Source organism: Neovison vison, chromosome 6, assembly GCF_020171115.1.
Source record: "Neovison vison isolate M4711 chromosome 6, ASM_NN_V1, whole genome shotgun sequence".
NCBI lineage: Eukaryota > Metazoa > Chordata > Mammalia > Carnivora > Mustelidae > Neogale > Neogale vison.
The window spans coordinates 55,900,024-55,922,062 of NC_058096.1; the positions used below are offsets into that span (position 1 = coordinate 55,900,024).

The 22,039-nt window shown below is 43.4% G+C and overlaps 1 protein-coding gene across 1 annotated transcript in view; it reads right to left on the reverse strand.

Moving 5' to 3' along the window:
* The window catches only part of MYH15 (myosin heavy chain 15), a 150,452-nt gene extending 136,416 nt beyond the window's left edge, over positions 1–14,036 (reverse strand). Inside the window, 6 exon segments of the mRNA XM_044255030.1 lie at positions 33–126; positions 1,427–1,457; positions 2,105–2,261; positions 3,918–4,061; positions 9,090–9,194; positions 13,920–14,036. Of these exon segments, the coding sequence (XP_044110965.1) occupies positions 33–126; positions 1,427–1,457; positions 2,105–2,261; positions 3,918–4,061; positions 9,090–9,194; positions 13,920–14,018 (630 nt within the window). The 5' untranslated portion in view covers positions 14,019–14,036.
* Positions 14,037–22,039: the final 8,003 nt, after the last annotated feature.

The window sequence follows — 22,039 nt, forward strand, 5'->3', positions numbered from 1 at the left end:
CACCTTTCCTGCCAAGATATATGAGCACTTACCAGCTTTTCCTTAGATTCACCCATGGTGGCTATGGTGGCAAAATACTGGATAATATGTTTGGTGCTCACAGTCTTTCCAGCGCCAGATTCTCCTCTGCGATGAGAAATTCAATGATACAGTTAACTGGTCTGGATTATAAATATAGTGAGAAGTTAAATCATTTTAACCATATAGGCTAAGACAAGAAGGAAAAAAAATTATGGAAAAATGGAAGTGGAGAGGAAACTCGACGAAAGAGATGTAGATATTTAATCAGTTGGGAGAAGGGGAAGGACTATCTCAGGCTGGAGAAACAGCATGAACAAACATCAAAACCCAGCACAGAAAGATTAAAGATTTTATAAAAACTGGAAGCCTGTTCTTCATGGTCTGGTTAACAAAAAACTGAGGAGCTTCTCTATTAATTAAAGACAGGTCTCCTCTTTACCAGCTGTTGCAGGGATTTTCACATATTAAGGCTACCACATGGCTAGGTCCAACCTTCTCCCTGAGAAGAGGGCTTACCAATCAATCTACCAGGCAGCTGGGTTTTAGAGTTCCCTTTTACCTTTGATAACTAGTTAACTTTGTGATGTGGGAAGAATGCAGTGGTGCTAGCCTTATCACCCAAAGCATCATAGGATCAAGGCCTGCCTTTATCTCCATGAAACTCCAGGAAATAGTCAATCCTCTCTGCAAGGCCTAAACACTTAACTATCCTTCTAGCTCTAAGATTCTGAGACTATTTTTCTTCTTGAGATGATTAAAGCCAATGGAGAGCCCAACACATGAGGTGACAACACCATTGTTTAGGAAGACCAAGAACTTTAGCATTTCATTGCCTTTAGAATCTTAGCCTCCCCTACCGTTCCCCTGTCACCATGCTGATCATTCATCTGGTCAACCAGTGCTCTTCTCATCAAAAGTAGATACAATACAATATCACTGGTCTTTACCCTCCTTTTCTGCTCCAAGTGTCACCATCTTTTAGTTCCTACTACTTAAGGTACCTTGGTCTGCCCCAATCTGGCAGGAGGTTATTTGTTCCCTGGTCATACCCATTGAACTTTCTGGCTCTCTGCCCAATTAGCCAGTCCACAGACCTTTGAAAACGATTATTTCAACAGGGAGTTCTCCATCAAGAAGGTGACTAAGATCACTTTGTGCACTATGAGTTCTGAAAGATCTACTAAGATGGTGGGGGCAACCTACCTAATACCATATCTGGAGTAATCACTGACTAAATTGTTATGACAATTTCCTGAGTATCTTATTCTTGCCTAGAATGTATTCTGTATCTAAAGAGCAAACAATTCAAAGATAGTGAATTTATGTTTTATTCCCAGGGAAATGTAGATATCTGTTTCCATTGAAACTCTCACCGCTAGCCAGAAAGAGGTGGCAAGGCAAACACTTACGTCAAAGTACAGACTGATTCTCCTGATCTACAAAAGAAAAGAAAATGTCAGAACATTCTTCTGCCAGAGCTTCTACGTATTGGCAAACTTATTCAAAATTTCCTTGGTTGCGGTTTGAAGTCAGACACAAGGAAAAGGATTTGCTCTCAGTTGGATAAAAAAATACCATTTAAAGAGTACAGAGTAAAAAGAGATTTTTTTTTCCCTTGCCCCTATGTATGTCACTCATAAGAACATATAAATCTCAGGCCTATTTTCCTTGCTCCAAATACAAATGATAACTGACTAATGGTTGACATTTTTGCCATTTTAAGCCTTTTAAGAAGCATGGTGTTACAATAGCTACAGAGAAACTTCTTTGTGCCAGAAACTCTAGCAGGCGCTTGATGTAATAAAAGCTGCCATCTACAGGGGGCTTACTCTGGGCCAGCCACTGGGCTGAGCACTTTCAATGCATTATCTCACTTAATTTGACGTGTGAGCTAATCATCTCCAGAACCCTAGGAGGCAGGCTCTATTTTGCCCATGTTTTATCCCAAAGAAATGGAGGCTTCAAGTGATTAGGTAACTGTAAAGGCCACGCTCTGCTCACAATGCCTTTCTGCCTCTTAGTGACACGGAGAAGAAAGTAGATCAGATATTTTTACCTTTCATTTTGTAGGGCAGCCACTTACTGTGAAGCATATTTTGAAAGGCATTATCGGCCACAGCGAAGATGTGAGGGGGAGCTTCTGATCACCTCTTCTCTTTGTAGGCAGCCACGACTTCTTTCTGATACACTGGGAGCCACTTGTAAGGGTTTATGCTCACACAGAAGAGACCTGAATATGTCTGAGGAAAAATCAGAGGAGATTTCAGAAAACGGGTTAGAAATACTTCCAGGTCTGTCAGCTCTCTCACTGCCAGATAACATTTGCTGAAATATTTACTCATAAAGGAGCTAAAAAGAGGAGAGCTTTCAGATTCTCACAGAGAGGGGACTATAACGGGAAGAGACAGAACCAGGTTAGAGGAGCCGGGGGACCCGGGGTTACCTCTCCCCTGGGAGACCCGCTAACTACTAACATGTCTGACACACACACCTTTTGAAGACAGGGAGGACGCCAACAGCTGGCTGGGGAGTTATCGGGCATTTGAGGCCAGAAGGTGGCTTGTGTTTCAGCAAGATTAGGAACCCGATTTTTAAGGCAATGAGAGGGAATAGCTCATTTGGGTCATTCAGTCACTGTAATGGTTGAATTGTGGCTCCCCCAAAAAGACACGTTCAGGTTCTAATCCCCGAAACCTGTGAATGCAAACTTTTTTGGGAAAAGGATCTTTGCAAGTATAATTAAGTTAAGGATCTCAAGATGATATGTGGGTGGACCTTAAATCCAATGGCTGGCGTCTTCATAAGACACACAGAGAGGAGAAAATATGGACACCCAGAAGGGAAAGGGATGTGAAGGCAGAGGCAGAGACTGGAGCGGTACAACCACAAGGAATGCCAGCAGCCACTAGAAGCTGCGAGGGGTAAGGATTCTCCACTACGGACTCCAGAAGGAGTATGAACCTGCTGATTTGATTTGATTTTAGATTTCTGGCTTCTAGAACTGTGATTGAATAAAATTCTCTTGTTAAGCCAACTGGTTTGTGGGAATTTTGTTACAGCATCCAAGGGAAACTAATATAGTCATATAAATCAGAGTGCCAAGGGGCAAGCTGGCTACATGTCGTGGCTTCGATAGCAATGCAGCCCAAATGCTACCATTTTGGCCCAATCTACTGAGGGCTGCTGCTGAAGAGTATCTGAGTAAATCAAAGAATCTAAGCAAACATCACCAGTGTAATGGTGATGAAAACAGTAACTCCTTCTCCAGAGCATGAACAGGGTGACAGGCACTGCACTGACTTCTTTACATTCTCTGATTTCATCCTCTAAGCTGCCTTGGAGAGCCAAGCTATCTTATCTCACTTTACAGATAGGGTGACTGCAGAAAATTAACAACTAATCAGGGACAAAACTAGCATTTGGACACCGATCTATCAGCCTCCAAACCTCATGACTTTACTTTAGCTTGACAACTTAGGGGCGGGCTATGGATGTTGACAAAATAAAAATTGGGGGAGGGGCGCCTGGGTGGCTCAGTGTTGGTTAAAGCCTCTGCCTTCGGCTCAGGTCATGATCCCAGGGTCCTGGGATGGAGCCCTGCATTAGGCTCTCTGCTCAGCAGGGAGCCTGCTTCCCTTCCCCTCTCTCTGCCTGCCTCTCTGCCTACTTGTGATCTCTGTCTGTCAAATAAATAAAAACAAAACAAAAACAAAGAAAAAAATAAATAAAATTGGGGGAAATGTTAAGGCAAGGTCCCTTCTTGGTGGGCATTCCTCAAGGACTATCCCCACGTGAGTCTGCTTAGATTCCAAGAAAGCTACCATCTGAGAGAGGGCTGAGACATTGCCAGTGTGAGTGCCAGCGTGCTCCCTCAGCAGTAAAGCATATGCACATACACAGATCATCCAATGGTCATGGCGCTGCTTCAGGGTGTGCAGCACGGATGCCTCATTGAGATGAGTCAGCACGGCTAGGTCTTCAATCATTTCAAACTATGGGGGATTCATCTGCTGGATTTCGTCCTCCTTGACACTCAGACTCTGCAGAGAGGAGAAAAATAGCATATGTGTTCCCTTATTTTATGTTCCTGCATTTTGTCATGCACTGGAAAGACTCTTCAAAGATTCAAGAAAAGGAGGCCTCATGAGAGGATGGGGCCAGAAGTTTAACCAATCCTAATGAAACAGACAGGTGTTTCCCCTGCCCATGATCACACCTTGCCTGAAGATGAAATTTTAAAACGTTTTTCTTGAATCAAAATGTTCTGCCTTGCAGAGCTCTAGTCCTCAGGCTCCTCACTGACCCTGGTTGCCTCTGAGGGCACTCACACCATATGGTATACGGTTTGGCATCTCTCTTGCTGCTTAGGAGGTTTAGAAGAAGGAATACGGAGTGAAGGATCAAGGAGGCAGATAAATCCGTCCAGATTTTTTTCAAGACCTACCCTCTTCCTCAATCCTTCTCCAACTCCCTTAGCTCATTTAAAAAATCTTTTACCATGTAAACAACCCATTCTGTCTTGACACAAGCTTTTGTGTATGTTTCAATAATTAACAATGTCAGACTATTTCTTAGTTTGATTATAAACACCTGAAGGAGTTTGGATGGGATTTTCTTTTATAGTTACTAAAGCATCTATTATAATGTGATGGACATGGTAGGTACTCAATAAATATTGATCTCTTGATTAATATGGATGCATTGCTACCAAATAGTTGTTTAGTTATTCTCCAAGTTTCCTCACACCATTTCCTATAGACCTTTTCCTTGTTTACTAAACATCGGTATCAACTGATGGCTCCATTTAATCCCAGTTCGTGATGGCTTCTTCCAAAACTCTCACATTCTCTATGTTTTGTTTTATTTATTTATTTATTCTTAAGATTTTATTTATTTATTTGACAGACAGAGACCACAAGTAGGCAGAGATGTGGGGGTGGGGGGCAGGGGGGAAGCAGGCTCTCCGCCAAGCAAAGAACCCAATGTGGGGCTCGATCCCAGGACCCTGGGATCTTGACCTGAGCCAAAGGCAGAGGTTTTAACCCACTGAGCCACCCAGGAGCCCTTTATTTATTTATATTGAGAGAGAGTGAGTGGGGGCAGAGGGAGAGGGAGAATCCCAAGCAGGCTTCACAGTCGGCACAGAACTTGTGGCAGGGCTCAAGCTCATAACCCTGAGATGGTGACCTGAGCTGAAATGGAGAGTCAGATGCTTAACCAACTGAGCTACCCAGGTGCCCCCACATTCTCCATATTCTTGATCACATTCTTATGCACAATCTGCTTTGTCGTTGCTCTAATGATAGTCAGTTTTCTTTTGAGTCCCTTTAATTTCCACATGTCAAGGACTCCTTTTATATAGAACTTAATCGGGTCTCTTCTGTCTTTAAATACCTCCCCTTCGCTTTGATTTCTGTTTTTCTCTCTTCTTTCATTGCCTGCTTTCTTCCTAAGTATTACTCTACGCCCACTGGCTTCATTGTCTCTGTTAACATTTCAAAGACTGTTCTGTGTCTTCGCAAATCATATATCTGATAAGGGACTTGTATCCAGAATATATAAAGAACTTTTAAAATACAACAAATAAACCAATAAGCCAATTAAAAAATGCATAAAGGGTTCGATTAGACATTTCTCTGAAGATACACAAATGGTCAGTAAGCATGTGAAAAGATGCACGATATCATTCATTAGGGAAATACAAATAAAAATCACATTAAAAAGCACTTTAGGGGGGCGCCTGGGTGGCTCAGTGTGTTAAGCCGCTGCCTTCGGCTCAGGTCATGATCTCAGGGTCCTGGGATCGAGCCCCGCATCGGGCTCCTGCTTCCTCCTCTCTCTCTGCCTGCTTGTGATCTCTCTCTGCCAAATAAATAAATAAAAAATCTTAAAAAAAAATAAATAAAGCACTTTAGGGGCACCTGGGTGACTTAGCGGGTTAAAGCCTCTGCCTTCGGCTGGGGTCATAATCCCAGGGTCCTGGGATCAAGCTCCACATCAGGCTCTCTGCTCCACAGGAACCTGCTTCCTCCTCTGTCTCTCTCTCTCTGCCTGCCTCTCTGCCTACTTCGGATCTCTGTATGTCAAATAAATAAACAAACTCTTTTTAAAAAATAAAATAAAATACCACTTTATGGGGCACCTGGGTGCTTCAGTCATTAAGCATCTGCCTTCAGCTCAGGTCATGATCCCAGGGTCATGAGATTGAGCCCCACATCAGGCTCCCTGCTCAGCAGGAAGTCTGCTTATCCCTCTCTCTCTCCCCCTGCTTGGGTTCCCTCTCTTGCTGTGTCTTTGCCAAATAAATAAATAAATAAAATCTTTAAAAATATATTAAAAATAAATAAATAAAATGCAACTTTAAACCCATTTGAACGGTTATAATTAAAAGACAGTAATATGCATTGGTGAGGAGACAGAGAAATTATAACCCTTTTATACTGTTAGCAGGAATGTAAAGTGATGCAGCCATTTTGGAAGACATTTTGGCAGTTCCTTGTAACGCCAGACACAGAAGTTGCCGAAAGACCCAACAATTCTATGAGGAACATACCTGCGAGAAGTTAATACGCCTACCCAGAAACTTATACATGCGTCTTCATGGAGCATTACTCCTAATAGCCAAAACCTGCAAACAATCCATATGTCTCCCAACAATTGTGGTTTATCCAACACTGTGGCATATTATTCAGCTATACAAAGCAGTAAGTACTGATACATGCTACAACATAAATGAGCCCCAAAACATTATACTAAGTGAAAGAAGTCAGACACAAAAAGCCATATGTTGTATGATCCCATTTATCTGACATGCCAGAATAGGCAAATCTAGAGAGAAATAACCTAGGTCAGAGGGGAGAGATGGGGTGACTGCTAATGGGTACAAGATTTCTTTTTGGGATCATGAAAATACTCTAAAAATTAAATGGCAGTGATGATTGTATAATTCTCTAAATATACTAAAAACTATAAAGGCCACTTTTTGGTAAACAGGCTTGAGCGACAGACTATAGAAAGGGCCCACAGCGACCCCCTGGATGGATTCATACCGGCCCATCAGGGGACCCTCCTCACGATATCCAGAGGCCCTAACTGACTCATGGGCTACTTCACCTCACCTTCCCTCTTTAAAAACAGCCCCTACCCCCTGCCTCTGCAGACAGCCTCGCTTCTGTCTTGCCTGCTGCTCCCTTGCTTTATAGTCAATAAAATCCTACCTTCTTTGCCCTGCTTCAGGTGAATTCTTGCCACCACGCACACCACCTGCTTCCACTTGATTGTTGCCCCACATTTGGGGACCCCAGCCTATCAGACAGACACCACATTTAAACACCACAAAAACTATGGAATTGCACACTTTAAAGAGGTGAACTGTATGGTATGTAAATTATAGCTCAATAATGTTGTTTTACAAAGTTGGCATAAACAATGATGGAAAAGAGACATTGACATCTGCTTTCTCTCTTTTCATAAGAGATGGTCCCAAGGCTAACTTTAGGGCCCATCTGTGTCCTTATTTAGAACATTCTGAATTTTTCTTGCCTACCTGGGTAAGTTCCTGCTAATAAGGCCCAAGTTCTTCTCTTAATTCCATTAGTTACATAAAATCTACTTAATTGGGGATTTTTTTTCATGTCCAGATACTGTCAAAGAGGCATAGTAAGACACTGTAAGTGGTAAATCCTAAGTGGCCTTCAGAGCTTTACAACGCAAATGACAATGCTTTAGATTAAAAATTGTCCAAATACGAAGATACGGGTGTGAAAAAGAAAAAGCTTCTTGGTAATGATTCTATGTGTTTTCTCTGGCACCGAGATGCAACCAGAGGGGGATCAGTGACGTGAATATGGGCAGGGAATCATCTATATAATCTACCGGGAACTGTTCATCCGAGTCAGGCCAGAAATAGGCCCAGCTCAGCATCACGGGGCTGGCAGGCAACCTGAGGTCAGTGACTTAGGGGAGGGTCCCGTGGGTGGACTGTCTGTCTGGTGTTACCCGGCTACCCCAGGTGCCCGGGGGGGACAGGAAGAAGGGGTGGCAGGTCATTCCAGCCTTACTTCACGTGCCCTCCACGACCCCTTTCAGAGCTTGCACTCCACGCTTGCCCTAAACCTCTTTCAAAGGTCATAAGTGAACTCCTAATTCTGAAAAGCTGTGGCCTTCTCCAAGACCTTCATCTTTTTCTCTAACATTTGGCATTTCTGACCATCCCCCATCCTTTGGCTTCTCTGGAACTGAGCTATTCTTAGTCAAATTATCCCTCTTTCTTTTCTTTTCTTTCTTTTTTTAAGATTTATTTATCTGAGCAAGAGAGAACATGAGCAGGGGGAAGACAAGGGAGAGGGAGAGAGAATCTCAAGCAGACTTGCAGCTGAGTACAGAGCTCTGGGGCTAGATCCCATGACCCTGAGATGGTGACTTGAGCCAGAATCAAGAGTTGGATGCTTGGGCACCTGGGTGGCTCAGTGGGTTAAGCCACTGCCTTCGGCTCAGGTCATGATCTCAGGGTCTTGGGATCGAGTCCCGCATTGGGCTCTCTGCTCAGCAGGGAGCCTGCTTCCCTCTCTCTCTCTCTGCCTGCCTCTCCATCTACTTGTGATTTCTCTCTGTCAAATAAATAAATAAAATCCTTAAAAAAAAAAGAGTTGGATGCTTAACTGACAGGACCACCTGCATGGCTCCACCTCCAGGCACCCCAAATTATCCCTCTTTCTTAATCCAAACACAACTTGCTTCAGAGTCCTTTAGGTCCCTGTTCACTGCAAGGGACACCTTTAAAAAAACAACAAAACTTGAAATGGTGGTGGAAGACACAGAAACTGTAAGTTCTAGAGTCAATGATCTTTACCACGGATAATTGTGTTACTCTGATTTAGTCAGTGTTGTTTAATCTTTGATAGGAAGTGGAGGGGCTTCTCAAAGATGTGTGACATTTCCAAAAGTATATCTATCATTGTATCTTCTACCCCAGGTTTTTAATTAAGCTATCAGAGAAAGGACATATTTAATCATTTGATTAAATAGAGAATGTAGTTATCCCAGAGAGGAAACAAAGATTCCTGTACCTTTCCATCTGTTGTCTCTACAATTACTTTGCCATCATTTCCACTCCCTTTAACCTCAGCCTCAACGTACCCGTGCTTGCTATCATAAATCCAGCATTTCTTCTTCTCTACAAAGCAAAAGAGGATTATAACCATAGTACCTGTATAAAATGTACATTGGACACTTTCATACTGATGGATATGATCTCCTTTCTGCTAATTTTGCCTGGTGACTTGGAGTCACCAATATAGGAAATGGCAACATTAGATAAAATCACGAAAGCTCATTGCAAAGATGACACACTGACTCTGTGGGAACGAGAAACACTGACTCTGTGGGAACAAGGCAAGGAACATCACAGACCATTTTGCTATAAGAAAGGTACTGGCCCACACCTTATACGCCACTCTTCCCACCTCCAACCCGTACCTCCCTCTCATAAGCCCAGGTCCTGGGTGGTTGTCCTGGTGCCTCAACCACCCTGCTCCAACAAGCCTCCCCACTCCCCGCCCAGCTCCCCTCCAGAATACTTCACTCAGAAATATCTGGTTACAACTAAGTGAAAATTGGTTTAGTGGTCAAGTCTGTCTTTCAAGGTTTCTTTAGAACTTAGTTGTGGGTTTTTTTTGTTTTTTGTTTTTTGTTTTTTTGTCTAGTTCTGTTTTGTTTTGTTTTGTTTTAGATTTAACTTATTTACTTGACAGAGGTCACAAGTATGCAGAGAGGCATGCAGAGAGAGAGGGGGAAGCAGGCTCCCTGCTGAGCAGAGAACCTGATGTGGGGCTCTATCTCAGGACCTCGAGATCATGACCTGAGTCAAAGGCAGACGCTTAACCCACTGAGCCACCCAGGCACCCGTAGACCTTAGTTTTAATTTTGGAATAAAAGCCTGCTATGAGAAATACATGGTAGAATGGGGTCAGGGCAGGGGAGACAGGAGAGAGAATATGGGTTATTTTTGCCATACAGCATAACTGCTCTATATTTTTCCCCCCACATAGCATTTTTCTGTCCTCAGCCTCTTCACTTTGTTTGCCCCTAAGCAAAACAGCCCTTCACAACGTGATTAGCCAAGAAACTTTGGGTGAAACGAAATTTTTTAACAGCTGAGACAGCTTCTCTGGGCCTCATTTAGATGCTTCTTGGGTTCTCTTCCACCTGAGACAGAGAGCCAGGAAAGATGAATAAAAAACCTACTTTTAGGGACACCTGGGTGGCTCAGTTCGTTAAGCGTCAGGCACTTGATTTCTGCTCAGGTCATGACCTTGGAGTCATGAGATCTTAGATCAAGCCCCCTGTCATATTCCCACTGGTGTGGCGCCTGCTCAAGATTCTCTCTCTCCCTCTATCTCTGCCCCTCCCTGCCCCCTCTCTCCCTCACTTGAAAAGAAAAAAGAAAAGAAACCTATTTTTAAGGGAAAATGAGTCTTTTTTTATTATTATTTTTTATAAACATATAATATATTTTTATCCCCAGGGGTACAGGTCTGTGAATCGCCAGGTTTACACACTTCACAGCAGGGAAAGTGAGTCTTATCAGAACTTTATGGAAGTTCCAAGTCACAGCTCAGCAAGTAAAGGGCAGAAGAGAGGAGAGAGGAGAGGAGAGGGGAGGGCAGGGGAAGGGAGGGGAGGAGAGGAGAGGAGAGGAGAGGAGAGGAGAGGATTTGGGTAGGAGGGGGACAGTCTGAACCAATGCCTAGGGAGGAAATGATGAAACCTCTATGCAGTGATAGCATGGGTGGGTAATGCCCACTCCATCTCCACCACCACCCCAACACAAGAATCACGAAAGTTAGGAAGCCTCATTGGTGCTGGACAGGCTGCCCCTACCAGATGTGCCTCCCCAGAGGTGGGCAATAGGACTTGGAGACACTGTGTAGTGAAGTTGGGCAACATTCGCCCTTCCTTCCACCATGCTTGTCTCTGCAAAGAATTTTGTTGCACACTACCTTCTTGCTGTCCTAGTCTTTGCTGTTCCCTGAATTACAACCAATCCCCTGCCGAAACTGCCAGGAGAGATTTTTGTATTCCTGTCAAACTGATTTTTGCATTTGCTTCTACTTGTCGTTTGCATTTTAAGTACTGGTTTTGCATTATATTTATTATTTTGATCTCTTTTTATAAAAAAACAGATTTTGCTTTGTGTTATGTCTATGAAAAGAGGCTTGTTTTTGAAAAGTACCTATTTTGCATACATTTTGTGTGTTTAAGGTAAATAAATGCACTGTATTTTAAATCAAATGTTATCACTTGAAAGAAACATGGATATTAGCTGGCAAGATTTCCACTTTTTTTTTTTTTAAGAAAAAAACCTGAGAAAAGAGATTAAGAGAGTTATCTATAGTCACAAAGCTAATTAGTGGCAGTCATTAGAATAATGACTCTAGAAATTCGATCACCCATCTCCTAAATCAGAGTTCTTCCATTACAGCATGCTTCCTCTCCCTTATATGCTTGGATTTTTTCCTCCAATTTTTCTCTGAAGAATTAGGTTCATCCTATGCCTCATGATCAGCACCTTCTTTGATGGCCCCTGGAAGTGACAGGGGAGAATTTTTAGAAACCCTTACCTATCCTCTGAGGCCCAGTCCCTAACAGGGATGTTTTTGAAGCTAAACTAAAGGAACTCATATTTTAATTTGTACATGCCATGCACTCATGAATAATTGCAGAGATGGAAGAGCAAACAGCAATGGGTCTGAGTCTGGCTGCTTGGATTTTAGTCCTGGCTCGGCTAGTGACAAGGTAGAAAACAATGGCTTCACCTCTTTGGGCCCCCATTTTCCCATCTGTAACCTCAGGAGGTTTGTCTACTATGATTTCATATTTTTAGATGATTAGATATCTTTTCTAATCTAAAGGCAACAACAACAACAACCAAAAAAGCAACACGTGCATATTGGAGAAAAAATGAAAAGTAGAGAAATATATAAAGAAAATTTAAAAAAAAATCATCCTTGGGACACCCAGCCAGCTCAGTCGGAAAAGCATGTGACTCTTGATCTCGGGGTTGTAAATTCAAGCCCCACGTTGCATGTAGAGATTACTTAAAAAAGTAAATAAACAAAAGTTTTTAAAAAATCACCCATAATGAACAACACAGAGATGGCCACTATCTAAAGCATTTCTTTCCAGTCTTTTTTCTATACTTTTGATCAAGATTGGAGTAATACTGCATTCAGTTTGGTAGTTATTGGAAATAGATTGCTTATGTGTCCTAACATAAAAATCATTTAGCTTGGGAATGGGGCTTTGTGTGTATCTCTACTAGCACACTTCCTTCCTGACATTCAGCCATTCTAGTTTTCCTTCCCAGGACACGTAATAATGTTTGGTGTTTAGTTTTCAGATTTATTGTTGCAATGGGCCTCCGTGGAGAAAGGTAGGCAGAGCAAGTGTCATCACCCTGTTTGACAGATGAGGAGGCCAGGGCTTGGAAAGGGCAGTGATTTGCTCTGATTACATCTCTGGAGAGGAACTGGGTCAGGGAATTTGAACCCAAGACGCCTTGCCAAGTATTCTAATTCACATTGCTTCCCTTTGGCCTGAGTTCAAAAAAGCAAACTGCATTGTCTACTAGGCCAAGGGGATGAGAAGCTTTTCCTTACTCTTCGTTTTTGCTGCCACTGCCTTTCTATGGGGAAAACCGTTTAGGAAGAAAATAATAATAATAATTAAAAATTATTGCTGTATTTTACGTAATTATTTACAGTACTGTTCCTACTAAGTGCATCATCCAATTATCTCTAATGCTTTGGCCTAATTTTTATTTTCTCACTGGAACTGCTATGATCTTGTCCATTATCTGACTACCTATGATAAGCTTTTGCATGACCAGTTCTGACCTCAGGGAGAGTTCTGTTATTGTATTTGATTTGATGGATTATAATTAGCTACTCTAAAATCCAGCCATAGTAATGAAATCCAATGACTGGAAACTGGGAACGGATCCAGGACTAGACTATGATGGAAATATAATGTCCTACATAACCGGCTTGAATTGTTAAGTGGTCATATTGAGGTCTCATGTTGACTAATTCTGAGTACTAGAACAACGCTAAGTCAGTATTTATGTTGCACTTTTGAATAATTTGGGGATCAAGATATGTGGGTGGCTTGAGGCTAGATCACACTGTCCGTCTCCAAATAGCTGAAATTCAGACGCCCATGCCGCCCAGCCACATAGAGAAGGAGGGGGAAGTGTAGCCTTTATTTAGAGACTTGAACGTAGAACTCAGCCTTCATCTCGAAGGTAAATCCTCATTAACCTTTGTCCTTGCCTTTAACTACCAGGAGACTATTCATCAGGGTGAGTAAGTCTCCTAATGATCTCTTGCAGCATGCTGGCTGTGCAGCCTTGCTGACCTGGAAGATAGTCAGAGGGCAAAGGTCCATCATTAGAACAGTCTGAAGAGGGCCAGGGATGACTTCTATTTCTCCTGTCTTTACCAAGGCTTTTCCTTTCTTCTTCCTTAGAGTGGACCAACCCCACCTACAGTCAAAGCTCCAGGCTCCTGTCTGTGCTATAGAATTCACCCACACTAAGTGGTTTCAGAGCAAGGCTTTTACTGGGCCCCTCCTAGGGGTATCTATGCTGGCACCATGCTTCCTCCAAGAGAAAACAAGTAAGCAGGGCTTGGCCCGGGTCTGCCCCCAGCTGCCCTCCTCTTTCTTGCAGACTCATTCCCACCAGGCCACGTGATTTCTCAGTTGCTTCTTCTAAGGTTCATATAGGTGAATGCATCCCAACAAGTAAGCTAGGTTCCAGGATGGAAGGCTCTTCTCAACCAATCAAAAATCTCAGCCACCACCCAGAAGTGGTAAAATGCAGGGAAGCTACCATCTACCCCAAGTCTTACCATCAAAGGCCTGGCCTGTAGCATAAGCAGCTCTGCCTGGCTTCTTCTGGGGAAGGCTGCAGCCTCTCCAAGCTCTGACAGATCCATCCTTCTTTGAGTGATCCACCAGAACAGGCTTAGCCCTGAAAGTGAGCCATAAGGATCCACTCTGTAGAAGACAGGTGTAGGAAGGAACCGTTGGATATGGGGACACCAGGCACTAGTCCACAACGGTATTCACTAGACACACACCCAAAAGGGTTAAATTTTTAACTGCCTCCACCCGTCTTCTCTCTCAATATGTCTCAAGCATATGACCAAGTTGGACTTGAGACCATCTTACTGTATCCGCTAGGCACAGAAGGCACTAGCATTGCTGATGCTTTCAGGGGCCCACAAAGATAGTTTAATAATAATTTTTTTAAAAATCAGAATAAAGGGGCACCTGCGTGGCTCAGGTCTCTCAGGGGCACCTGCCTTCGGCTCGGGTCATGGTCTCGGGATCCTGGGATCAAGCCCCTATCAGACTCTCTGCTCGGCAGGGAGCCTGCTTCCCCCATTCTCTCTGCCTGCCTCTCTGCCTACTTGTGATCTCTCTGTCAAATAAATGAATAAAATCTTTAAAAAAATAATATCAGAATAAAACATGAGTATGATATTAGTGATATATAATAATGAATCCATCCTGTTGATGCCAACACCGTTATAAAATCTGTGTGTTTTTTTTTTTAAGATTTTATTTATTTATTTGACAGAGAGAGAGAGATCACAAGTAGGCAGAGAGGCAGGTAGAGAGAGAGAGAAGGGGAAGCAGGCTCCCTGCTGAGCAGAGAGCCCAATGTGGAGCTTGATCCCAGCACCCTGGGATCATGACCGGAGCTGAAGGCAGAGGCTTTAACCCACTGAGCCACCCAGGCACCCCTAAAATCTGGTTTTTAATACTTTTTGTGAAGGAAGAAGCTAACAAAGACAAAAGAGCCTGGGCCTATGAAAGTCATGCTGCAACCCTGAACCACAGTCCTGACCTTGGCAGGTGGTAGAATGGGCCAGACTGAGAAATGTCCAGTTGTGAACTCCAGGTGGCTTGATAGGAGTGGAGGAAGGGCTTGCAGGGGTCTAGGAGACCCAGGTAGAGTGAGCACTGTGGCTGGAGTGTGGTGACAAAGGGGGGGAAGTCTTTCAGACTAATGTTCAGCATGAGAGAGTACAGAAGTGAAAGTGTAAGTATTTATCCCACAGAGATGAGGGTCTGGGAGTGGACAGGATGTGCAACTACTGGCCAAGGGATGTTCTGGAAGCAGCATGAAGCACGGGTTGGAAGTGGGAAGCAGGCTGTGTGTTGAAGGCAATGAGCAGGTACGGATGGAGGAGTTCATCAATTCAGGCGAAGCAGCTGTGGGTCTTGGAGGGGCCGAAGGCCAGGCAAATCATCAGGTCTAAATTCATGGTGTCTTCCACTCTGTACCAAACACTTGACTTATTTTATCTTTGATCTTCACACTTGACAGTTGACAACAAGGAGAAGAAATACAATCTGGGCTCTCGTGATCCAAAATAAGAGGTCATTCTCTCTAATTGGACAAAAAATCTTTTTTTTTTTTAAAAGATTTTATTTATTTATTTGACAGAGAGAGATCACAAGCAGATGGAGAGGCAGGCAGAGAGGGAGATAGAGGGAAGCAGGCTCCCCGCTGAGCAGAGAGCCGGATGCAGGACTCGATCCCAGGACCCCGAGATCATGACCTGAGCCAAAGGCAGCGGCTTAACCCACTGAGCCACCCAGGCGCCCTGGACAAAAAATCTTGGGCTTTTTCCTCTCCGCTCAAGGTTGCACGGCAAGAATTATGTGCCCCATTTTACAGATGAGAAGGTAGAAAGGACGTACCAAGGTTGCTCAGCTCTGGTGCTGCTGTTGAGGACTGATTAGCACCATGGTCTACCCCGCTCGAGAAGAAACGAATCACTTTCTATTTCGCATACGGGTGGCAACAAACAAACTCAATAAAATAATGGATTTCATTGCCCTTAAGTTACTCTCTCTCTCTTTTTTTTAAAGGTATTTTTTTTACTTCAGAAACAGAGAGTGAGCCCAAGCAGGGGGAGTGGCAGAGGGAGAAGGTGAAGCCGACTTCCCAGTGAGCCAGGAGCCTGAGGCTCCAACCTGGGAGCCCCAGATCATGACCCAAGCTAAGAGCAGAGGCTCAATTGACTGAGCCATCCAGGCGCCCCTACATTTCTTTGTGGTGGTTTGGGTGTGTCCAGGGGTAACACCTCTAGGATCTAAGGAGTGTTGTTTAGAGCAAAGACTAGTGGTCCAGGCTAACACGTTAGTTCTATCTCTGCCAGAAAATAAGCACGGGACTTGTAAGAAATCACTTAACTCACCCTAGGTTCAATTTCCTCCCCAACACAACACAAGGACTAATCCTAATCTAGGGCGACAATTCCTGAAGTAGACAGAAGTTAAGTATGCAAGGGAAGCAATGAGCAAAAACCCAGAAATGGCACCAAGGGTGGTGACACGTCCCAGGAGAAGAAAACAAAACCGACCTCTCCGCCGGTAAGGATTCCAATTCAGGATATGTAATGATAATAATCAATGTTGGAATGGGTGGAAGGGAGCAAGATAAAGGACAGCTTAGAAAGCTAGGCAGAGAAATTTAGGAATATACTACAGGAAACATCACAGACAGGGTGAGAATGTGAGGGAAGCAGTATTTTAGGAAAATGTCTCTGGCAGCATATTCAGGGTGGGTTGGAACAGGGAGAAGCCGTAGTCAGGGAGACAAGTTGCGAGTCTGTATTTGTGAGGAAATTGGACTCAATCTTCCCACCCTCACTCCGTGTGGCTTCCTGGTGGCTTGCGCTCAGTAGAAAGAAGAGCTCAGGAAGCATATTTTGGATGTAGACGATCTCCATAAACTGTGTGTGTGTGTGTGTGTATACACTTCCTGAAAAGATACCTAAAGAACAGGTATCTATCTGGGAGTAGGAACAGGCTCTGGGTGGGTAAGGAGACAGTTACCTTTCACTTCCTAGCTTTCTGGTCTATTTTAATTTGTGGCATGTGTGTGCGTTTTCATAATAACAGAGTTTTTAAAAAAGTAGTTCTTATTATAACATCCAAGGATAAAAAGATCACATCAAGACAGAGCACACAGCTGTGTAAGTCTCTTTTCTAGTCTGGACCGCTTAGCATAGTTAAAGGCCTGCAAGGAACGGAGCGTGTCAGAAGCCGCTCTAGAGAGGAGGACACTTCATGGACCAAGAGTACAGAGAACATGGCAACTGTTGGGAGGCAGGAAAGTGAGTCCAGGAGATGACCCCCCTCCCCCCAGCAAAGGAAGGTAGAAACGCCCTTCCCCCTTGGCCTCCTGCATCCGTTAACTCAATGTCCAAGCTGTCCTCTGGGTCCCTTCAGTTTCAAGTTGCTCATATGGCTTCAGAACTTTGTAGAATAACATACTTATCACAGTCCAGTCATATGAACACCTTAAAATAGAAAATGAAAGAGCCCAAACTCCCACAAGAAGTAAACAAATTAACCTTACTAGCAAAATAAACGGTGTGTTTTAATCATGATAGAGAAACATAGAATTAAAGGTAGCTCTTTCAGAAGGAGAAGTTAATCTACATATGGAGAGGAAATTAAATCTGAGACTCACATTTAGGTGCATTTTTGTCAAAAGATGCTGAGACTTATTGTGATTTTTATCTGCTAGTAAATATCTATAGGAAGCAGGAGAGAGAAGGTGGGATGTTGGGGAGAAGCTGAAGAGGTCAGGCACAAGGGCTGTCTGCACATTGCTGTGAATTCTTCACACTTGGGCTCCCAGAGTTTGGTTTGTCAATTTGTACTGGAAAGACAGGGCTCTGGGAGTCACATAGCTATGCTCGTAACTATGGTGACCATATTATCTATTACCCCAAACCTATAAGTATATTTTTTATACCAGGACATAGTAATAATTAGCAATAATAAATTACTAGATAGTAATAATAAAATATTAATTTTAATAATTAAACTTGGGCAACAGATATAATCTAAAACTGCCCCAAGCAAATAGGGACATATGGACACCCCCCTTGTAAGAAAACAGAGGACTTAGAATGACATTAACCGGCAATAACAGTATAGCTTTTCAATAACTACCAACCCTGATGATCTGTATCCATTATTCCCAAGGATCTCAGAGAATATTACTATCAGAAAGTTGGACCCAGAGAGAGGCCTTAGATACTATGTGTGTTGTCATTCAGTTTGCCACACACAACCAAAGAATTCCTCCTGTTCTGTTCTGGCATTTATTTTTTTGGAATCTAAATGCCATGTAAACCACCATTGTCATATTTGCATTCTATGGTACAAGTCCCAGTGTTCGATGTATCTCAGTTACCCAGTTAACAAGGTAAAGGCAAGGAGTGGGGATGCCTTAAATGCAAGGGAAAGTTGAGATAAGAGCTTTTGACCTTAGTCTGGAAAGAATCATGTTAGTCAAAATTTAACTTCTATTTGATGCAAAGTTAATGCCTGCCTGTCGTGTGCGACACCTGCCGAGGGGACCAACTGGTTGGCTATGGACTGGAGCATTTCCCAGGACTTGGGACTTTTCAGTGCTCAAACCAGCTTCGAACTGGGATTCTGGAAGCATCCCAGCAAGCTGGGATAAGTTGGTCACCCTACTTTATTAATTTTTTAAGAGATTTTATTTGACAGACAGAGATCACAAGTAGGCAGAGAGGCAGGCAGAGAGAGAGATGGAGAAGCAGGCCCCCTGCTGAACAGAGAACCTGATGCGGGGCTGGATCCCAGGACCCTGAGATCATGACCTGAGCCGCGAAGGCAGAGGCTTAACCCACTGAGCCACCCAGGTGCCCCGGTTTTTTTTCTATCTTACTTATGACTACACTTCAAGCAATTTGTAGAGAAAAGTCTTAGCACCCAAGGGTGGGTGTGCTAGTGCTGCACAGAGGTCAGAATGTAGGAGCCCCGGGGGACTGCGGCAGCCAGGAGAAGAAGGGAGCTTACAGAGCCATGAGTCCCAGCTCACCACGCAGCTAAAACCCCTGACGGGTTATGTTATTCTGAACACGAGAGACCTTTTCCTCACACCGTTCTTCTAGAGACTCCTTCACTCCCTCCTCATCCTCTGCTTCGGGGGTTCCTGATGGAAGGGTTAACATCTTGGACCCTTGTTGTCCACCAATGTAGAGCCCTAGGAGTCATCTCCTATTTCTCCTTTTCTCTCATGCACACATTCCATTGATCACCAAGTTCTGTTGATTCTGTAATTATCAAATCTTATCCCCTTTTAGCAGACAGTTTGGAGTGCCTGCTGAGCCCACACTGCTCTGAGAAGTGCCTGCCTTCATCTAACAGGCACGAACCACATGCTTCCATGTTTCTAAGGTGACACTGGCATCCTGGCCCACTGATTAGACCAAGCGTGAGCATCTGATCCAATCAGGGACAATTAGGGTATCTTTCCTATCTGGAATACAGATATGGGACCAAGGTGACACTCTCAGTCTGTCTTTCGCTTGAATGGAGTGATACGAACCGGGGGATTGAGGTTGGCACTGTGGGGTGGTCACGTGGTGCCATAAGCATGCTAATCAGCAGAAACATCAATAGGGAGGGAATCACACGAATACAGAGAGGCAGCGATAAGGGAACGAGGGAAGAGAGATTGCTTGCTTGTGTTCCAAATCGCTTTCCAGTTAGCAGTACCTCTGGAGACCTAGATTCAATTCCTGCCTTTGGTTTTCAATAACCTGCTAATAAATTCCCATTTCTCCCCTCCCAACTTTAAATTATCTTGAATTTCTGTTGTTCCGATCAAAATATCTTTAAGACATTATGTCTGATTCTTTGTCTTCATACAGGTTTTTGCCTCCTCTCCTGAGGCAATGTGAACATTGTATATAAATGAAAGGCAGCACAATACTGTGCATACTAAGACTTCAATACATGTTAACTACTTTTATTACTGTTCAACAACATTTGTGTGTTCTTTAAACGTTGTGCTCGAGATGCAGGAGGACAGCTTTGTTTTCTGAATTGCTTAGTGGATTTGAGATGTGCAAAACCATGATAGAGGGCAGTTCGAGAGGGAAGTAGAGAGGCCAAATCAAAACGTGACAGCTTTGGCTGGGTAGATGGAGGTGAGACAGCAGTATCATTCATTTAAGCAGTATTCTGTCCTGGAAGATCACACTGACCCCAGTCCTCTCCCTGCTGGCCATGGTGAGTCTATTATTGGCGCTCTTCTCTCTTTCAGTAAGGGCTAGACAATACATTTCTGAAGGGAAGGGAACGCAGAGCCTCTCCTTTGAAATCCATACCACCTTGGCATTTTAGGGCCTGAAGTATAACCAGAAACTCAATTAATGCTTATTAATTGCATTATGAAAAGAGACAAATCATTCTCACATTAGCAACCCCAACAGTTTCTCAAGTTGGTCTCATCGTAATTGATTAGATTCACTTGAATTCTTCATCAAGTGAGGTTATTATGCATGTTTACTTTTGAAGGCTTCCACTGCTGGGAAACCATAATGCAAGTAATAAGAAGAAATATGAATATAGCTGTAAGTAAACAAACACGAAGGCTCTCTTGACAAAGCCTCTTCCATTATTAAAATTGGAGACGAAGTGCCTGAAAATGAGAATGGATTTATCCAGATGTCAACAGAGGAAGGAAGAATTATCAAGCCCTTAAATGATTCCCAACAAGCTGGAACATGTGTCTCAAAGCTGTAAGTGAAATACATTTAGCTACAAGGCCCAGTGAACACCACAAATCTGGGGAAATGCTATAAGATGCTCTTAATTAGGGGCACTACTGGGTAGACAAATGATACCGATGACTCCCTAATATTCATGCTGCTGGGATAGTGTGTTATGTGCCTCAACTCAGCAAGGGTAACCCAGTAGAAAATTGCTAATTGCTTAGTCTTTATGCATAAATCTACTGCCCCCTAACCAGCTATAGTACATGCATTTTATTTATTTATATGCAATGTAGCTTTCTATAAAACAGGGGCTTTAGGCAGGTTTATCTCCTTGAAAGAAAAATGTTAAAATGTTTCATTGAATTACAAATCAAGAGCATCACACAAATTATTGATCATTTGAGGCACTCATTTCAAAGGGTGTTGATGATTGTGACTACAGATATCTGGGCAGTCCAGCTCACACTCCTGCATTCTGTTCCCTTCCTCCTGGTCTACCCACAGCCCACTGCCATTCAGCTCTCTTTCCCATCACCCCACAGAAACTGTTCTCTTTAACGATCTCTTATGGACAACCCTTAATGGTACTTTTCAGTCCCTAATGCTAATCCCTGGTTCTGGGATACTCTCCTCTTTTTTTCTCTTTTCCTGTGTTCATTAATTAATCAAAGGCCCATCCCTAATCACATAGCGGGTATCAGTGACATGTCTCTTCAGCTCCCTCCTTCCGTGGGTTCTCCTCTCCTAGCTTTCCTTCCATCCTGTCCATGCCTCTCTCATCCCACTCCTTCTCTTCTCCCAATCTTGGATCCAAACTCCAGTTTTCTGTACTCCACGATTTGCTATTCATCCAGAGGAAAAAAATTCTGATTAAAATCTGTCATGCATTCCTTTTCAGGTATGCCCTTCTAAGCTCCACAGGTTAAAGGAGCAATAAGACCTCAAGAAGTTCCCACTCCAGGAGGGCTGAGTCACTTAGATATGTGTAAGCTCTTACAGTTCAAAATGAGAAATGCTGGGATAGAGCTATGCACAGGACAGGTCATGGAGATGTGACCCTCTCATTTATAACTTTATTTTAAAAATAACAGTTTGTAACTCAAAGGAGAGAATCTTAAATGTCCCTGAAATTCTACCTGTAGACTCAGTACCAACACTATCTTATAAGAGGAAATAATAGATAACATTTTTTTTTAAGATTTTATTTATTTATTTGACAGAGAGAGATCACAAGTAGGCAGAGAGGCAGGCAGAGAGAGAGAGGAGGAAGCAGGCTCCCTGCTGAACAGAGAGCCCGATGTGGGACTCGATCCCAGGACCCTGAGATCATGACCTGAGCCGAAGGCAGCGGCTTAATCCACTGAGCCACCCAGGCGCCCAATAGATAACATTTT